Source organism: Polypterus senegalus, chromosome 11 (assembly GCF_016835505.1).
Source record: "Polypterus senegalus isolate Bchr_013 chromosome 11, ASM1683550v1, whole genome shotgun sequence".
NCBI classification, from domain to species: domain Eukaryota; kingdom Metazoa; phylum Chordata; class Cladistia; order Polypteriformes; family Polypteridae; genus Polypterus; species Polypterus senegalus.
Window position 1 is genome coordinate 150638244 of NC_053164.1, and position 19439 is coordinate 150657682.

The following is a 19439-nucleotide window of genomic DNA, read 5'->3' on the forward strand; positions in this document are numbered from 1 at the left end:
ATTCAGCCTATTCTAAAGCTGTTTTATATTGTCTTGCAAAAGTATTCAAACCTTTGGATAGTTGTTTTTCTTTAATGTACATGGTCCTCAGATTGATTAATTTCATATTTGACATATAGCCAACTTAATCCAAAAAGTACATCAAAATAAAATAATAAATAAGCAAGATTAAAGAAAATATAAAGTCACAATTGAGCAAGCTGCGTAATAAGTGCAGCACAGTAGTGGAGATTACAGTGTTGTTGACTCACAGGACAATTAATAGGCAGAGCATGCTTGTTCAACATGGGATAATTTGGGCTTTCTTTAAGTACCTTTGTTTCCACCCATACCCCTGAGGTAAACGAGTGTAGTCAACCAACAATTCTAAATTGGTCCTATGTAAATTGAGTGTGTGCACATTGCATGTTAGTGTCTGCATTTTAAGTGAGGTTGCCAGTTTAACTTCTGTTCTTCTAAAAATGCAATGAATTAGCAGGTTCGGAAAATGTATGGACAAATCCCATATTTTTGTCTTAGGAACAAAACATGCAGCATTTTCGCTGGCCTCACAGTTACAATCCTGGCTGATCAGTACGAAAGCCCAATCCAGGCACTAAAGATTACAATTTACCATCTTTTTAGTGGCAAGAATTTGCCTGATAGAGAACTTTGGTGCCACATCACCATTTCCCCTTCTCTTGAAAAATACTTCTTGTCAAACTCAGTTCTAGTTGTCATGGACATTCACATTTATAGTCTATAAGTCTATATTCTACATTACAAAAAAAAATCCCACTTATTAAATGATACCAAAACAACCAATACTTCCACAAGTGTGCTTTTTTCACAGTATATTATCTGAAGAGGACAAGTTTTTCAAAATACTGTACCTATTTCAGGAGTATTATTTTTGGAGTGTAAAGCTGTTTGTAAGAACAAAAGAAACACAAAAAACCTTTTACTTAGCTGAAAGATGTGGGAATACCACACTCGGTAGGATAGCTCCCATCTTAGGCTAAAATCCACCTTGTCCTGAAGCATTTGCATGCTTCCCATTTTAAACATTACTTTTAGGTTTCTTCAGATTAAAATTCAACATATCAATGTATACTTTTTTCCTACATTTTATGTTTCTGCTTTCAAGATTTAAAAAGAATATTAACATTTTTATTGTTTCATACTTTTTTCTTAGAATTTAAAGTATACAGAGACTGTATACTAGTACTATCTTAGGTATATAAGATAAAATAATGAACTATTTCATTGAGAAATGTTGAATAAACAAAGCATTACTGGACAGTGTGATTTACTACTTTTAATAACTGTCATATTATAATTACCTATATTTAAAAGATCAACATTTAGAACGTACCTGATGAATCATCATCCACATTCTCATACTGCAAAAGTCTATCTAATAAAAAACTGAAAAAAAGAAAAACATTGCATTTTATTAAACACATTATTACCTTTTCAATATTTTACACTTCTGTAGAAAATGAGTAATACTACCTTTTATCTCGAGAAACTTTCAATAATTTTCTCTGAGCTCGGCGTAGTTCTTCTTGAAAGCATTCCTGTTCCTAGTATAAAGATGTATAGTTTAATTTAATTAATAAAAAAAAAAAAGTTAACCTCTCTTAAACTCATTCAGAAAAAACTGTAGCTCTCCCACATTATGGCACAAGATATATCAAAACTTCAAACACAACTGGTTTAACTTTTAGAGAAGAAATGGTTTATTTGGACTTTACAGCTACAGGGACAGGTTTTAAGCACATGTCACAAGGTTACTCAACAGCCCCTCAGTACATTAACTTTGGCTTTTACTGCGGTGGATCTGCTATGTCAGTCTAACATTGGTCATACAATTAGGTGTATTTCCACAATATCTACTGTAACTGTGCTTGGTAATGTAAGCAATCATTTTCCCTGCGACAGTAAATGTGCACATAATACAACTGGATAAATGACATATGGATTATGGAACATGTGTAATCAAGTATTTTTTCCCCATGAACGTTTTACACATTGTCATTGTACAGCATCAGTCACGCATTGGCACCTATTATATCACAGACTTTTTTTCTCTCTTCATTCTGCATGAAAATATGAGACTAAACATTTTTTGTGGCCATTGCTACAAACAACATGGGGTAAATAAATAAAATATAATTCTGGGTGAATTCTTTTAATGAAAGGTGTATAGTGTAAGCAGTAAATACAACAGCAACACTTGTCATGATTTATCTTTATGCATTTTACAGAAGAGATGCAAAGATTCCAAGCAAGATGAACACTTTGAACAATTGTAATTTACTTTTATGTTACATATTCATAACACTGGTTGTCAAATAATAGTATTAATACTATTAATACTATATACTACATTATATTCTATTTTCAACAAAAGTGTAAAGGAAAATGCTCCTTAAAATAAGAACATTTTTGACTAATCAAGGACTGGAATTACAGTAAACAAAACTGTGGCAATATTTACAGATTATATCTACCAATTATTTTGAGCTCTTTAGGCTGCAAAATCATTTGTTGATAAGTACAGTAGATAAATGAATGCAACCAAATGACCTAAAAATCTAAATCTCAATTATTCTTTGAAATCTGTGTCACAAATATTCGATTCAAACCGCGGAAAAAAAACATGTGCTACTAAAAAGATAAGGAATCTAAGCTTTTGAGGACCAAAAGACCGTGTGTATATATATAGATATATATATATATATATATATAGATATATAGATATATATATTATATATATACGGTCTTTATATCTATCTATATATATATATATATATCTATATATCTATATATATATAGATATATATATATATATATAGATATAGATATATATATATAGATATATATATATATATATATAGATTTATATATATATATATATAGATATATATATATAGATCTATATATATAGATATATATAGATATAGATATATCTATATATATATATAGATATATATATATATATATATATATATATATAGATATATATATATATATATATATAGATATATATATATATATATATATATATATATATAGATATATATATATATATATATATATATATATATATATATATATATATATATATATATATATATATATATATATATATATATATATATATATATATATATATATATATATATATATATATATATAGATATATATATATATATATATATATATATATATATATATATATATATATATATAGATATATATATATATAGATATATATAGATATATATATATAGATATATATATATAGATATATATATATAGATATATAGATATATATATATATATATATATATATATATATAAATTATACGCGCGCACACACATACCTCTCAACCTTAACGTGCAGGACCAGTTTAGAGTCACCAAATAAACACGCATACCTTTTCACACTTCTCTACTATAATAATGTTTAATAGGTATAAATTTGTAAAGTGATAATATATGGGTTTCAATAATTGCAACATTTATGCAGTATAAGTACCAATGTTTAAGAGGATAAATGTTACTAAAAAAAAGAATTACGTCCATACTCACATAGACTAAAAATTTCAGTTTTCGCTTCTGATTTTTATATTTCTTCTTATAATCAACTTCAATTTCAGGTTGGCCATTCATTTTCTAAATAATCAGAAAATAACGTAGTAGGATTTAATAAGCCGCCTTTCTCAAAAAACATTTAAATAGGCGATAAAATCATGGTGTGATTTTTAGATTGCTCATTTCTGCAAAATCATGAAAACTTTTCCCTTCGCGAGTCACTTAAAAGTACTTTACCTACCTAAACATATGTAACCGATAATAACCACAACGCCATAAAGGTAATGTTTTATGGTTTAGCTGAACGAAATGATCTACTATTTAATAACTATATTGTTTAAAGCAACTAAACACACAACACTGCGCGTATACGCTATTATAACAGTAAACCTAGACGCACTGTTTTTGCATTTTATATATATATACTTCCGGCGCATACTAATGACGACACGCACACGTCTTTTGCAGTCGGAACCCTAGTAGATCAGTTCGGAAAAAACTACCTGTTGAAATTTTAGAAAAGCTGCTTTTTATTTTTAAAGGTATTATTTAGTCCAGTAATTTACTTTGCGCGGTCATTCGCAAGGAGCAGGAAACTGAACAGAATAACAAGCTGTTGAATACAATAGAAAAAGCTATTCTACAAACGTTTAGGTAGACATTAAAAGGACAAGCGCTTCTCCTTTGCACTTATTCCGTGAATGTATATTTGCAAATATTTTGGTCCGATGTATATGCAGTATTATTAAGGGGTCTTTTGTAGTTATTCTGTATTCTTTAAAAATAAAATAAGCGATGTTAAAATTATATTACTAAAAGTTAGCATACACGCTATTTTATACATTTTAAAATCTTGATTGCAAAGTAGCATATTCATAAATTTAACAACAATGTTGGGTAACAGATACTGCTATAATTGTTTAAAAAATGCGGCAAGGGAAAAAAAGTGATTGTGACAAACTTTAAGGTAAAAAATTACTTTTAACACTTGAAATATTTGAACTATTAACTATTGTCTGGAGGAGGAGTGTCTGTAAGATCCTGCCCCCTTCTGTAGTTTTATTTGTGGAAGGTATGAATACAGTCTGTTAGTGTGGGAATAAATAAGTCATACTGAAATTTAAAGTTTTGGAGTTAAGACTCTTTAGTCTTTGGATACCATGCACTAAATTAATTTTTGTATTGTTTTCTGAATTTAAAGAAGAGTAATTTTAATTTAACCACTGTTTTACAGCATTAATGCTGTTAGTGATGTTACTGAAGAAGTTTAATATAGTAATTGAATGACTACAACTGGATATCATGAGTATTCAAATAAAAATTTTATTTTAGAATCATGTCCATCAATGGTTTAATAGAGTTTACAGTATACAGGAAAAAGAGTTGCTCCTAGCTCCAAATGCTGATGGTCCCTATGGCTGATTGCAAACAAGATTTCAAGGGTACTTTCTACTACTACTACTGAATTGATAAGTATGAAGAAATCTATCAAAGAACAGTGCCTGATAGTTATTTTTAAGCTGTTCTTCTACACTGGGGTAAATTCGAAAACTATTTACATATAAAAATATGCATAATATATCTTTATGTATATGTTTTGTCAATGACATGAGCTTGTCGAGTGTCTTATCAGGGCCGATTTGAGGGTACATGGTGTCATTGCTTTACAAGCTCTCCATTTCTAGGTTTAGTTTCTTTTCATCCTGCTTTATCTTCACTGGCTCCCTGTGTCTTAAAGAATCAAGTAAAAACTTTTATTAATAACCTACAAAGCTTCAAATGGCCTTGCACCAGACTACATCATTGGCCTTCTACATTGCTGTGTTCCTGTTCACCCACTAATGTCCTCTGATTCTGGAAATGTTGTTGTGCCCCATACTAACTTGCGCTCTCTGGGCGACAGGGCCTTCTGTTGTATAGACTGTAGAATGACCTCCCAAAATTAATTGGAATAGTGGACTCCATTCATTCTTTTTAAAAAAACCAACTTAAAACTCATCTGTTCAGGAAGGCTTTTAACTTAACCTAACATTCTGCCCCTTCTTTCAGGTAACCTCTCTGTCCAGATGCTTAGGATATTTTGTGTGTGTGTTATATCATAAATTATGTGATTTGTTCAGGCTTTTCTTTTAGTATTGCATTTAATAAGATACTCTGGTTTATTTTTTCTTTTATTCTATTTAATGTTTTTTTATATCCTGTGTTTGTTTATTGTTCTGTGTAGAAACTTTTTTATCATTTTGTTTCCCCTTTGTTTTGCATGGGAAAGGTGCTATATAAATAAAACATCTTATTACTGTATTTGCTTTTTTGCTTTTTTTATTAATTCTTCTGTTATTGAATGTACTTGTGTTTATTTTCCATTTTATATTGTATTTTTTCTGTTAGTCGTTTCCTGTTTATGATTCTTTTTGTTTGGTCTTATGTTAATTTTGTTAATTAGTGCTGAGGCTTGTAGGAAAGGTCAGAATTTAATTTGTGTTAATTTTCAGTTTTCCTTCAACAGTGCTACTAAACAAGTAGATAATTTGGTAAGGCTCCTAATTTACTTTACTTACCTTTCTCTGTAGGAGGCAGTCTCCGGCAGTTAGACTTATATGAAGGTAATCTGGATGAGATATTTGGACAATTTAGCTGTTGGTTAAACAAACGTGCTTGATGGACTGGATGGTCTCCTCTCGTTTGTCAAATTTCTTATGTTCTTATGTAGCTGAAGCACACTCATTTTAAGAAACAGAATAATACAATTTATTGATAAATACAAAGGTTATAGAAACACGATAACTACATACTGTGTGTGTGTATATATATATACACACACACACACTAGGGGGCTCTGCCCCCTGCTCGCTTCGCTCACCAACCCTCAAGCGGGCACTATGCACACTTCACGGATTTGCCACTCACTTATGGGGAAGTGGATGTACAATTAAAACAGATTATTTTAATTGGAATTGTTACATATGCATAATAGAACTAACTATTTTACATTACAGCGAGTAATTAACTATAGTAAAAAATAGTAAAACATAATAAATTAATCTTTCTCTGACCTTTCTTACACAGAGCATCAGTATTGGCAGTCCAGTCCAATTTATCATCCAGCTGCACTCCCAGGTATTTATAGGTCTGTACCCTCTGCACACAATCTCCTCTGATGATCACGGGGTCCATGAGGGGCCTGGGCCTCCTAAAATCCACCACCAGCTCCTTGGTTTTTCTGGTGTTCAGGTGTAGGTGGTTTGAGTCGCACCATTTAACAAATCCTTGATTAGCTTTCTATACTCCTCCTCCTACCCACTCCTGATGCAGCCCACAATAGCAGTGTCGTCAGCGAACCTTTGCACGTGGCAGGACTCCGAGTTGTATTGGAAGTCTGATGTATATAGACTGAATAGGACCGGAGAAAGTACAGTCCCCTGCGGCACTCCTGTGTTGCTGACCACAATGTCCGACCTGCAGTTCCCGAGACGCACATACTGAGGTTTGTCTGTAAGATATTCCACGATCCATGCCACCAGGTATGAATCTACTCCCATGTCTGTCAGCTTGTCCTTAAGGAGCAGAGGTTGGATGGTGTTGAAGGCGCTAGAGAAGTCCAGAAACATAATTCTTACAGCACCACTGCCTCTGTCCAAGTGGGAGAGGGATCGGTGTAGCATATAGATGATGGCATCCTCTGCCCCCACCTTCTCGTGGTATTCGAACTGCAGAAGGTCGAGGGCGCGGCGGACCTGTGGCTTCAGGTGGTGAAGCAGCAGCCGCTCCATGGTTTTCATCACATGTGACATCAGAGCGACAGTCATTCAGCTCACTAGGACATGATACCTTTTGGACTGGGGTGATACAAGATGTTTTCCAAAGCCTTGGGACTCTCCCCTGTTCCAGGCCCAGGTTGAAGATGCGCTGTAGAGGACTCCCCAGTTCCAACGCACAGGCCTTTGGCAGTTGTGGCGATACTCCATCTGGTGTTAACAGTTGTATATATTCTACGGGATATTGTAAGTTGATGTTTTTCCACAACATCACCACCAACTGTTTCATCATAGTCTATTGATACGCATTTAACCAATTTGCCGTGTAACCGAGAGACAATTTTCATATTACTTTGTTTGACTTCATCGTTTCTCGGTGCTAGGATTGCCCGTGTACTCATCTCTTCTGTTGATAACCCTTTGGGATGAAATTCTTCAATAAGATTTGGACATAATAAGTCTTTTTTTATTGGGAACTTAAAGTGAGGAAAACGTAAAAATTTATAAGAGTTGAGAATGCAGAAGTGTCTGCCAAAAGCATTCACACAAATGAGAGGTGAGAGGACTGGGGCGTGGTTGAAAATGGTTGAGAGGAGGGCGGGACTTGAAAAAATCTCTTGGCAATAGTCTCATTTCAAGATTTACTTTTATAATAGAGAGATATATATACAGTACATATATATATACTCTGTGTGTGTGTGTATGTATATATATATATATATATAATCTATAGAAATATAGACATGTAAGATAGGATGCAAGACAGACAAATACACAGAAAGAAAAAGTAAAAACACAAAAGAGGCTGGTTGTTGACTGTTATTTAGACGTCCGATTTATCTTGACACAGAAAAACAATTTTACAAAACCAAGTCTTTAAGGATGGTGTCCAATGTTGTGTGGAGTTGTTGCTGTAGTGTGTAGGTAGAAGCAGGCCTAGGTATCTTATGCCTGCACTAATGAAGCAATGAAACACATCTGAGTATTCACAAGCACCTATGATTCCAGTTGTCACAGATATAATGGTGTCTTGAAATAAGGGGACCATGTAGAAAAATGTAGTATACTACCTGATGTGACCAAAATGTATGCAAATACCCTTAAAGTAAAGTGCACTTTAATTAAGTCTGAATTGTTTGATTTGTATTTTTAGTAAAAATCACATTATGGAGGGCACTGTAAAAGAAGGCCATGAGAGGAAGTTGACAACACTTCATAGTACAGCACCCTGGAAGCAACACTGGTGTTCCATTTGTGTGTGTGTGTGTGGTTTTTTATTTATTTATATATATATATATATATATATATATATATATATATAAATATAAATATTCATATTCAATTACCAACAGCATCATGGATTCCGATTCAGTTGTATTTCAGCTAGGGTGGCTCAAATTCTATATGTATGTATGTCTTTCTTATTTTTGATTCCTTTGTCAAAGTTAGCATTGTTGATTGTGTAGTTTCCTTATGTTTTTGACATTTCTGACTTATTTAGAATATGTTTTGTAGGTGGCTTCCCAAGAGGTGGAGCCACTAGCCCATAACCCTGCCCCTCAGCCCTGTAAAGGCAGGGTCAACCCATAGTCCTTTGCAATTCCCACAAGTGCACTTGGGAATGGTGAGTTCATTGTGCATTGTAATTTACTGAAGTTTTGTTCTTTCTACTCTGTTTTTGGACCATTCTTTGGATTTATGATTGAGATTGCCTTTGATTTTTCAGGCAACTCCTTCTTGCCTTTTTCTACTCTACTAAGCATACTTTTTGTTATAAAACAATTTCTGAAGAATACATTTAATTTATAAAGGTTCTGTGTCTGCCCTTGTTACTAACCAGTTTGTGATGGTTTCTCCATCTACTGAGCATTTTGAACAATTATTAGAGCTTGTACTTTGGGACTTTTGAGTATACGAGGTCTGTCTATTAAATAATGAGACTCCCTTTTATCTATATAACAGTTCTAACGCTTGTCCCCATTCACAGTTACGCACCGATGCAGTCTTGGCTTCCACTGGTCGAAGGCGTAGAGCAGATCAGTTTCTGTCACTTGTTTCAAGACTTTGGACGTTTTCTTCTTTACTTCTTTATCATTAATTTATCCATTGATTCAGAAGGTGTCTCTTTACACACCAATTTCAATTTAGGAAAAACACGCACGCATGAGACATGCAGTCTTCCCAGTAAGCCTCAGTAAGCATTTGAAAATATTCTGTTGGTGTTTTGCTCAATATTACTAAAAATTTCAAACTGACACGTTGCTCCACTTTTAAACACTCTCATTAGCTTTCTTGTTTATTTTACAGCATTTGATATCATATTCAAAATCCAACCAATTTCACATGAATTTATGAAAGTCAAATTTGTAATAATTGAACAATTCATAATAATTTTATGATCATATTTTTTATTGAGAATAAAAAATGATACATAATTTACACTATCGCTATATTGTTTAAACATCCATGATAATAAAACACAACACACCCACCTGAAAAACAACCTTGCATAAAAAAGTTACACAATAATATTCTGTGCTTGCTGAGTTAAGCTCCAGCTTCCCCACAACTTAGCTCAGGATAAGCAGGTTTGGAACAAGCATGGATGGATAATAATAGTAGTTCAAACATACCATATGACAAGGGTTGGTAGTCACCTGCCCTAGATGTGGTAGGAGGAAAGAAAGAAAAGAAAAAGATTTAGCTGGGAGGGAAAAAATCAGGAAGAAGCAGTTAGGACAGCAAAGATAATAAAGTACAGTAAAGGTCTAGTAGTGCTATCAAGATGCAAGATTCCTCTTAGAAACACGGATCACCCAGGTCCTAACCAGGTCTATCATTTCATTTCACTTATCTATATTAGAGCAAATGCTCCTCCAATTATTTTGCCTGAGAGCTGCAAGAGTATCTATGTAGTTATAAGGGGGGCTAGGGCTGTAGGATTTCCAGTGAGTAAATGAAAGGGGATTAGTAGAGATCTAACAGGAGGCTATTGCACAGTTTGCAGCAAGCATACCCAAGGCAAACCATCGTCCTGTTTAATAGTAACATAAGGAGCATTAGAACTTTAGAGCAATCCAGATGAGAGCAGGTCATTCAGTTCAACAAAGCTCACCAAGCCTATCCACTTATTCTTCTAAAAAAAACATCAAGTCTAGTTTTGAAAGTTCCAAAAGTCGTACCACACAACTTGGTAGCTTGTTCCAAGTATCTGTGGTTCTCTATGAAAAGAAAAACGTTTGTGCAGAATTTACCCTTAAGTTTCCAACTGTGTCCCTGTATTCTTGATGAACTCATTTTAAAATAACAGTCTCAATTCACTGCACTAATTCCCTTCATAATTTTAAACACTTTAATCATGTCTCCTCATAATCTTCTTTTGCTTATACTGAAAAGGCAGCTGTTTTAATTTTTCCTTATAATTCATCCCCTGTAGCCCTGGAATCAGCCTAGTCACTTTTCTATGGACCTTTTCTAGCGCTGCTATGTCCTTTTTGTAACCTGGAGACCAAAACTGCACACAGTAATCCAGATGAGGCCTCACCAGTGCATTATAGATCTTGAGTAAAACCTCCTTGGACTTGTACTCCACACATCGTGCTATATAACCTAACATTCTTTTGGTCTTCTTAATGGCGTCTGAACACTGTTGGGAAGTTGATAGCATAAAGTCCACTGTGACTCCTAAGTCCTTCTTATAAGATGTACTCTTGATTTTCACACCTCCCATTGTGTATTTAAACCTAACATTTTTACTTCCTATGTTTAATGCATATACTGACATTAAATTTCATCAGTCACCAATCTTCCCAAGCCTGTATGCTGTCCAAGCCCTTCTTTAATGATTTAAGGATTCCAAATTATCTGCTAATCCACCTATCTTGGTATCATCTGCAAACTTAACCAGCTTGTTACTTATATTCCTATCTAAATAATTTATATAAGTATTAAAAATAGCAGCAGCCCTAGTTACTTATATTCCTATCTAAATAATTTATATAAATATTAAAAATAGCAGCAGCCCTAGCACTGCCCCCTGTGAAACACCACTTTTAACACCATCCCCCTCTGCTTCCTGTTCTTTTGAGACAATTCTGCACTCATCTACATATATCACACTGAACTCCCACTTCTTTTAGTCTGATGCCCAACCTCTCATGTGGCACCTTATTAAATGCTTTCCGAAAGTAAAGATAAATAATATATGTTCCACTAAGATCATATCCTTTTGTTGCTTCCTCGTAGAATTCCAGCATGTTAGTAAATCACGACTTCCCTCTTCTGAGCCCATGCTGACTGTTGTGAAAAACTCCTGTGCTTTCCATGTGCTGTTCAATCTTAAACTTAATAATTTCTTCTATTAATTTTCATCTGATGCACGTTAAGCTTACTGGCCTATAGTTGCTTGGATCTGCACGGTCACCCGTTTTATATAACAAGATATTTGCCATTTTCCAGTCCTTTGGAATCTCCCCAGTCTGCAGTGACTTCCTAAAAGTATGTGTCAAGTGTTTATATGCAGTATGTTCTCGCTAGCCTCCTTAGGAACTCAAGAGTAAATATTATCTTGTCCTGGTGGTTTGTTTGATGTCAGCCTATTTAATCTGAGCAGTACTTCTCCCTCTACAACTTTCAAATTCTTCAGTACCTCCTTATTAGTCCCGTTTCCCACTAGGAGGTTGAAGACCTCAGAAAAATGCAGGTTTACCGCGTCCGCTATTTTACTGTCTGTATCTTTTAATTTCCCTTTATTGTTTCTGACACACTTAATCTCCTTCTTGACTGTTCTTTTACTGCTAAAATACTGAAAGAATCTCTTAGGGTTGTCTTTCGCCTTATTTGCTATATTCCTCTCCATCTGTCTTCTAGCCTCCCTAATATCCTTCTTAATGGTTGCCCTCATGTTCTCATACACTCTACGATTCACATTGGAGTTCTTAGTCTTATACAGCTGTTTTTTCCTTTGCATTTTTTAAAACTATTTATTAACCCATTGTAGAGCTTTTTAAAATGTCCTATTAATTCCAAATTTAAGTATGTACCTGTCCTGCAGTATATGTAAAACATTTTTTAACCTGTTCCACAGATTTTCAACTGTCTCCACACTTAAAAGCTTATCCCAGTCTATCCTCCTTAGACTTTGCCACATCTGCTCAAAATTTGCACTACCAAAGTTAAGCTTAACAATTTTAGTCTTTGCATCTGCACTCTTATAAAACACTGAGAACTGTATTATATTATGGTCACTTGCCCCTGGCGGTTCAATCACCTTTACACCCTCAATTCTGTCTTGACTATTACAAAATACTAAATCTAGACAAGCTTCACCCCACATTGGTGCTTTAACATACTGTGTCACTGATTACTTCTAAAAACTCCTGCTCTTATGCTCCTTCATTTGTAAGGTTATGCCAGTTAATATTTGGATAATTAAAGCAGCGGAACAGGTCCCATCTTTTCCAAAAGGATTCCGAATGTCCCATAAACCTATACCCTTCGACCATGCACCGATATTTGAGCCATGGGATAAGCCTCCTAATCTCCTCTGTCTAGCCTGGACTGGCATGTGGCACAGGCAGAACTTCAGAGAACACTATCTTGTCAGTTCTGCACCATATCCTGCACTTAACTCGTTAAATTTGGATTGCAGAACTGATAGACTGCCCTTACGTATCAACATGGACAATGACAACTGGATTCACCCCCGCTCTGGCCAATAGCCTACCCACCCCTACCAGGGAGGTCCCCCACCTGTGCACCCAGAAGGCAACACACCGCTCGAGACTCTCCGTCTCTGTAGCAAACATGTGCTTCAATCCCCCCAATGACTGAATCCCCAGCTGTCACTACCTCTTGCTAAGTGAATATCTGTTGCTAGTTAATTTCTTACTATCCGATCTGCTCCTGCAGTCCCTTGTGCCTGATCGTGTGTTAATGCTGGCCACTTTCCTACACACTACTGAATGGTCCACAGAATGGTCAAACTATTCCAAATATGACAGCTGCTTTAGCGTTATTACTCTCACTGCACCTTCTTCTTTCAGCTGCTCCCATTAGGGGCTGCCACAGCGGATCATCTTTTTCCATATTACTCTCACTGCACCTTTTATATCACTGTATCCGAGTGTGAATCACAGCAGCTGATCAGATAGAGAATTATTGGTAAACAGCATCAAGCACACGCTGCCTCAGTCATGCTATCTATTGAACTGCTTTAACACGGCAAACGTTTCAAAGCCTTTCCTGTACGGACCTCGCGGTTCAGAAAGAGTTTCATCCCAAGCTCTAAACGCAATCAATCAGTCCATCAACTGCTCCTTGTAGAACTGTTTGTACTTATTTATGCAATCACCTAACTGTAAACTTGCACTACTGTTCTAATATTGCACAACCTGAGCCACATTATAAAGCGGGTATTTACATATGATGACGATATCATTTTGTAAGATGAAATGCAGCAAAATAGGTTTATTATATTACAGATAAAACTTTAACTTCATTTAAATAATCCATATTGGAGCCAATCCCAGCGCAAGGCAGGAAAAAAATCCTGGGCAGGGCGCCAGCCCACCGCAGTAATGTACAGTATATTGTTAATAATTAAACATGCCAGGACACGGTGCTGCAGCGCTAGAGAGCCACTGGCGCTCCGTTCACGGATTGTTCCTGCCTTGCACTGTATTCTTGCTGGTGCAACACTGGAAGGATAGATGGATAGAATAATTAAACATGTACTATGAAGATATTTCAATGTTCCTTAAACGTTTTGAAAAAGTGGCGTTCTAAGCTTACAGATGGCTTAATGTCTATTACAGAGCTGGCTGTGTGGCGATTGGGTATTTGGAGAAAGAAAAGTAAGGACAGGAATTGGGGGTTAGTATGTTTGAAAGAGACAGTACTGCTACAAAGTATTAAATTATTAGTATTAAGTATTTCATCGAAGGTCACGCATGGCACAGCAAGCGTCTTGCATCGAGACATGAACAATCACTGCACCACCGTGTTCCCATGTTTAATAACATGATTTAACTCCTATCATCATGAAAATGATATCAAGTATACATCTCAGTATTTTAATTATTCTGAGAGCTGTAATATCATGAATGTAATGGATTCTGTGTCCTGTCGGAGGAAGAGAAAGCTGGTTTAAGAAGCAAGTAGTGATTCACACACAGAAGATCAAATACAAAACAAAGCATTTAACGTGCTACTTTAGTTACAATGGGATTGAGAAACTAGTAAATTAAACGATTTTAAGATGAAGTTTATGATGTTCTACTTTAATGACAAAATAAACTACATGATTAAAGTGGAAATTTCAAGATTAAAGTTGACATTTTGTGCTTTTTTCTCCACTGTGTGCCTATTTTTTTTTATGTACCCTAATAAGCTTTCATATGACACTCAGACGGTGGGCTACGACTCACCTTTTTACGGCGACTTTGATATGTGACTTTTTATTTCGGGCACTGTGTGACTTTGTGAACTTGAGCTTTTGAGTTTCTCCGACATGCTATGTCACTCGATCAACTTCCTTTTGTTGTTTATACCACTGTTTAAACCAACAAATAGAAGAATTTCACTGAATACAAGGAAAAATGTACTATTTTCCCTCTTGCTTTTCCCATTGTCTTTTCACAGAAGGCTGAGCTTAAGGGCTATTTATATTGAATTACATATTCAAGGAGGTGTAATTTTGGGAGGAGTTGGGGCGGGACAGCAGGCGCATGCACGTGTGTTACTTTTCACGCGGACCAGAATTTATGTAGCGGAAGAATGTAGAAGTTGGCGTTTGCACAGATTTATGCATCTGGATTTTTCTGTGCGTATGCACATTCACGCTTTTGTGCTTGCGCCATGTTATAGTGCGAGTTCTACACACGGCGTTATACATGAGGCCCCTGGACTCTAAAGACTTAGACCTTTGTCTTTTTGCATAGAAATCAGAAGCACCACACAACCCCTTTCCATCTCTCAATCTGTCAACTGACTTCATAAATGTCACCGCCGAGGTAAATAAAACTTAACTGAGAATAAAAACTGAAAAATTGAGCAAAAATCTATAAAATTCCTACTCAAAATTAATTTTTTTAAATATATATTTTCTATACTGATTTAGAGAGAAACAGCATTTTAATAAAGGACAGGACAACAGTAGAAAGTCAAAATGAGTGCAACAATTCATCAACAAGAGGTCAGAGCAATCTTTCATGAGATACAAAACAAAACTCAGCAAATAAAGTAAAAAAAAAAAAAAAGTGGCCCAATTATTTCTTTACTCAGGAATTGAAAAAAAAAGCAAAGATAGATTTTAGTTTCTATCTGCAATCTCGGATGATCAGGAAATGTACACGCTGGCCTTTATACCAGTTGTGTTATTGAGTCATATGCCACACTATCTGAGCATAGCAACATTGTAGTTACTCTGACAAAATGGTGACTTCCAAAGGAAAACAACATGGCTTAGTGCAAATAAATGAAACATTTTAACTCTGTCAAACACATTTTTAACACCAAAATGATTGTAAAGCTTCAAATTCTAAATAACTTAAAATTCCCAAATGGTAAAGAAAACCTAAGCAGTGACTAAAAAAACAACATTATCTGCAAAATGATAGTCTCAAATGGATATGCTCACCCACAAATTTTAAACTGTCATTAAGGGAAAAGGTTAAGAACATTATTTTTATTTTAATCAGGAGTTTACAATATGCTACTGACTGGGGTTTCTCCAGATAATGTGGCTTCTGCCCACATCCTGCACACAAAGTTGTTATAGACAGATCAAAATTGCTAAGGTTGTAGTAAGCCCGATTATGAATACTAAGAGACATGCAGTGATGATTTTAGTTTTCCCTAAGTGCTTCTGGGGTAGGTTTCAACCCCCTAGATCTTACAATGGACTACATGGATTCAAAAGTTGATGGTTTACAGGATATGCAATAATGAAATAAATCACCCTCATCACTCCTGCCAGTTTCAAAGTTTTTACACTGATAGATATATAGATACTTTATTAATCCCAAGGGGAAATTCACACAGTAGTAAAAAGTGTCCAGGGAACGAATCCACATAAAAGAAAGTGATAGGAGTGATCAGTGAAATAGAGAAAAAGGTAGAAAGATAAAGTCGTATATGGAGCTGCTGGAAAGGCTGCCACTCCCGGCGGCGCCCGAGTCATAATGATATACATCTAATTACAAAACATTATTTTTGATTTTATAAGTAGTGGAAGATTTTACATATTGCACAACTTCTCTACAATAAAGGCACACTGGTCATTCAAAGTGGACTCTTTGTTGCTTCTTTCAATAATTATTTCCTTATTTATTTTTGAGGGATGGGATGATTTAGATGAGATATTGCTGGTGACAAATATTAAAATTCTAAGTGACAATAGTGATTGTGTCCCAGGAAATATTTTAGGTCTTTGATAAATGTTTATATACATATTCTGATCTGGGAATTTCCACATGTTTACTTCAGAGATTGACAATAAGAATACTGTGTGATGCATTTGCTGCTGAACTTGGCAATGCAGTCATGGGTGAAGAGGGAATATACTGTAGTATTTGGGCTCAGGCAGCAAGTTCGATTTGGGGCACTGTGTTGAGGGGGGTGAGGTTTTATTCTCACTCATTACAACCTGGGGTCTTCCAGTCAGACAGGCCAGGACACAATTACAGAAGCTTAAAATTTTGCTCTTCACCACTGGCTTACATGATTGTATTAAATGCTGAGCTGATACACATGGAAAACATACTGGCCAAGGTGTTACTTTTGCTCAGGTGTTCACGAATTTTGTGACGGGCCAGAGAAACTGAATTATCAACTTAACTTATCCCAACGGTAAACACATGTTAGGAGATTGTCCAAAAAAAGTGCTTCTTATGTATTCTATCACCAGACTCTCCATACTCTTCATGGCCATTGAGATTGGCACCACTAGGTGGTGGTCATTCAAACGTGACGCCTTGGATGTTTTCAGTAGTAACACAATTGTGTTCTTCTTGAAGCATAGAGGACGGTGGCTGAGAAACATTTAAGATATTGGTGAAAACAAAGAAGCGAATGTCATTTGGTGAGAAGTTTTGACCTTGCTAAAGTTTTCTGTGTCTCATGTTTTGACAGTTGCTACACACATTCTCCCTGGTTCACTACATGATTTGTGTGAATGGCTCAGGTTTTGATCCTCAAACTTCATATAAAAGTTATTCAGTAAACTATGGACTGAAATGTCAATTGTTGAAACTGGACACCTTTCTCCTTTGTAGTAGATGATAGTTGATCTATAACTTAATAAAATTAACTGTAGGACTTTAAATATGCTAGCAACACGGTTGACCAACACCTTTTACATGGATACCTTCAAAAGTCTTTGACAATAAAATAAACAACACTACTGAAAAATAACACAAATGAAACTGCACAAAGGTTACAAAAACAAGAGTTTATTTAATAAATTAGTAAATGCATTTGGAAAGTGGATTTCAGCATTTTCTTAATTTCTGAAAAATGTTTTATACATGTTAAATAAAAAAGAAAACATTCAGATTTTGGTGTGTGAAAAATGGGGCTCAGAATAATTCACATTTAAGGTTGAAATAGCCTATTCAATTTTTTTTTGTGCAGAAGTTTAAATTAGGAATCAGTGTCTCCTTCCTCTTCTGATGAATTCTTGTCAACCATGACAGTTTGATAGAGAGACTGAATCTCATCTATTTTAGACAGAAGAGATTCTTTTGACTCTTGAGAAAAAGAAAGTAAAAAAAAAATACATTAGTAATTTAGCAGATAAATTTATATTAAACATAAATTTCATCAATAACAGCACAATAACAAATAATTATGCTGGATTACCTACACAGTGAATTGGCTTGAATATCAACTGCAATTCAATCACAGATTAAAACACACAGGCAATTACTCAGCTACATGTACAACCTTCTTATATCTAGTTTATATGCCATTCAAACAGTCAGACAGGGTACCATGTTAGGTGATTCCCTTGCTTTTCGTTAGACTGAAATGCAGTACTTTGCAGTAAAGTATGTTTTACTTCAAAACACTGGAGTACATTTTTTTTTAATAGTTATACTCTTTACGTTAGAACAAAATATTTAAACAAGGAACTACGTTGTTTACAACAGAATTCCATCCTCCACATTAAATTGTGTGGCGCCCCCTTTTCAGCAATAACAGCTGTCACACACGTGCGCATGGGAGGCAGCTAAAGGGCTTGAGTGAAGGCAGTTCTGAGGCATGCCGGGATGTGGCAGAGTGCACTGACTCTTTTTCTCACTTCCCTGTAGACCATTCCTGGGAGACTCCACCTGGCTCTCTTGACATCACTTCCGGGACTGAACCAATGGAAACAGACCTTACCAGCTCTGGCCCCCCTGATGTCACGTCTGGGCCTGATCCAATGAGTGATGAACACATGCCTGATCCATATGACCTCACTTCCTGTCTTCCTCTTTAAAAGCCTGCCTTTCCCCCTTTTCCCTCAGTCTTGTTTTGGACTCGTTTGTATGCACTTCAGTGCTGTATATTCTAACAAAAAGAACGACTTTGCAGCTGGGATACCAGATTATACGGGTGGCTGCCCCAAATCTTTATCTTGAGTATGTCTCGTTATTGTGACACAGCTTTATATGTTATGAGGTGGGTATGCACCAGCATTGCAAACAGGAGTTCAGAAGTGGACTTGGTTCATTCTATCAGCAAGATTTTTTTGTAAGATATTCATGTTATTAGAATGATGTTTGCTCCTCTGCAATTTTTAAGTAGTGCAAATACTCAGTTCCCCCCTAACCCCAACATGTTTTAAACAAATGATATCCTCCAGTTTTCAACTAAATATTTCATTACTAGTTATATTCAGCACTAAGTTGTAAAGTACTGAAAGCTTCATTTATTTTGTGAACCCAATTACCTTTCAAGGTTTGGAAGGGACGGGCCTATCCTGGTAGCTACAGGGGCACAAACAGACACACTTACTAAGTCTGTGCCGAGTTTAGCCACGACAATCACAAGATGCTTGTGTCTGAATTGATAAGAGGGGAGGGTAGGGTAGGGTGGGGTGGGGTGGGGTGCGGGACT

General features: G+C 35.5%; 2 protein-coding genes across 3 annotated transcripts in view; both read right to left on the reverse strand.

Moving 5' to 3' along the window:
- The window catches only part of ino80e (INO80 complex subunit E), a 48451-nt gene extending 44444 nt beyond the window's left edge, over positions 1–4007 (reverse strand). Inside the window, exons 1-4 of one of the 2 annotated variants that reach the window (XM_039769895.1) lie at positions 3824–4007; positions 3580–3663; positions 1495–1565; positions 1355–1407 (exon numbers count right to left, since the gene is read on the reverse strand). In XM_039769895.1, the coding sequence (XP_039625829.1) occupies positions 1355–1407; positions 1495–1565; positions 3580–3660 (205 nt within the window). In that variant the 5' untranslated portion in view covers positions 3661–3663; positions 3824–4007. The remainder of the gene's footprint in view (positions 1–1354; positions 1408–1494; positions 1566–3579; positions 3664–3823) is intronic. The other variant, XM_039769894.1, reaches the window with a different exon arrangement.
- A 13759-nt stretch (positions 4008–17766) lies between these two features.
- Positions 17767–19439, reverse strand: part of cchcr1 (coiled-coil alpha-helical rod protein 1) — a 100671-nt gene continuing 98998 nt past the window's right edge. Inside the window, exon 19 of the mRNA XM_039769896.1 lies at positions 17767–18085. Coding sequence (XP_039625830.1) covers positions 17979–18085 — 107 coding nt within the window. The 3' untranslated portion in view covers positions 17767–17978. The remainder of the gene's footprint in view (positions 18086–19439) is intronic.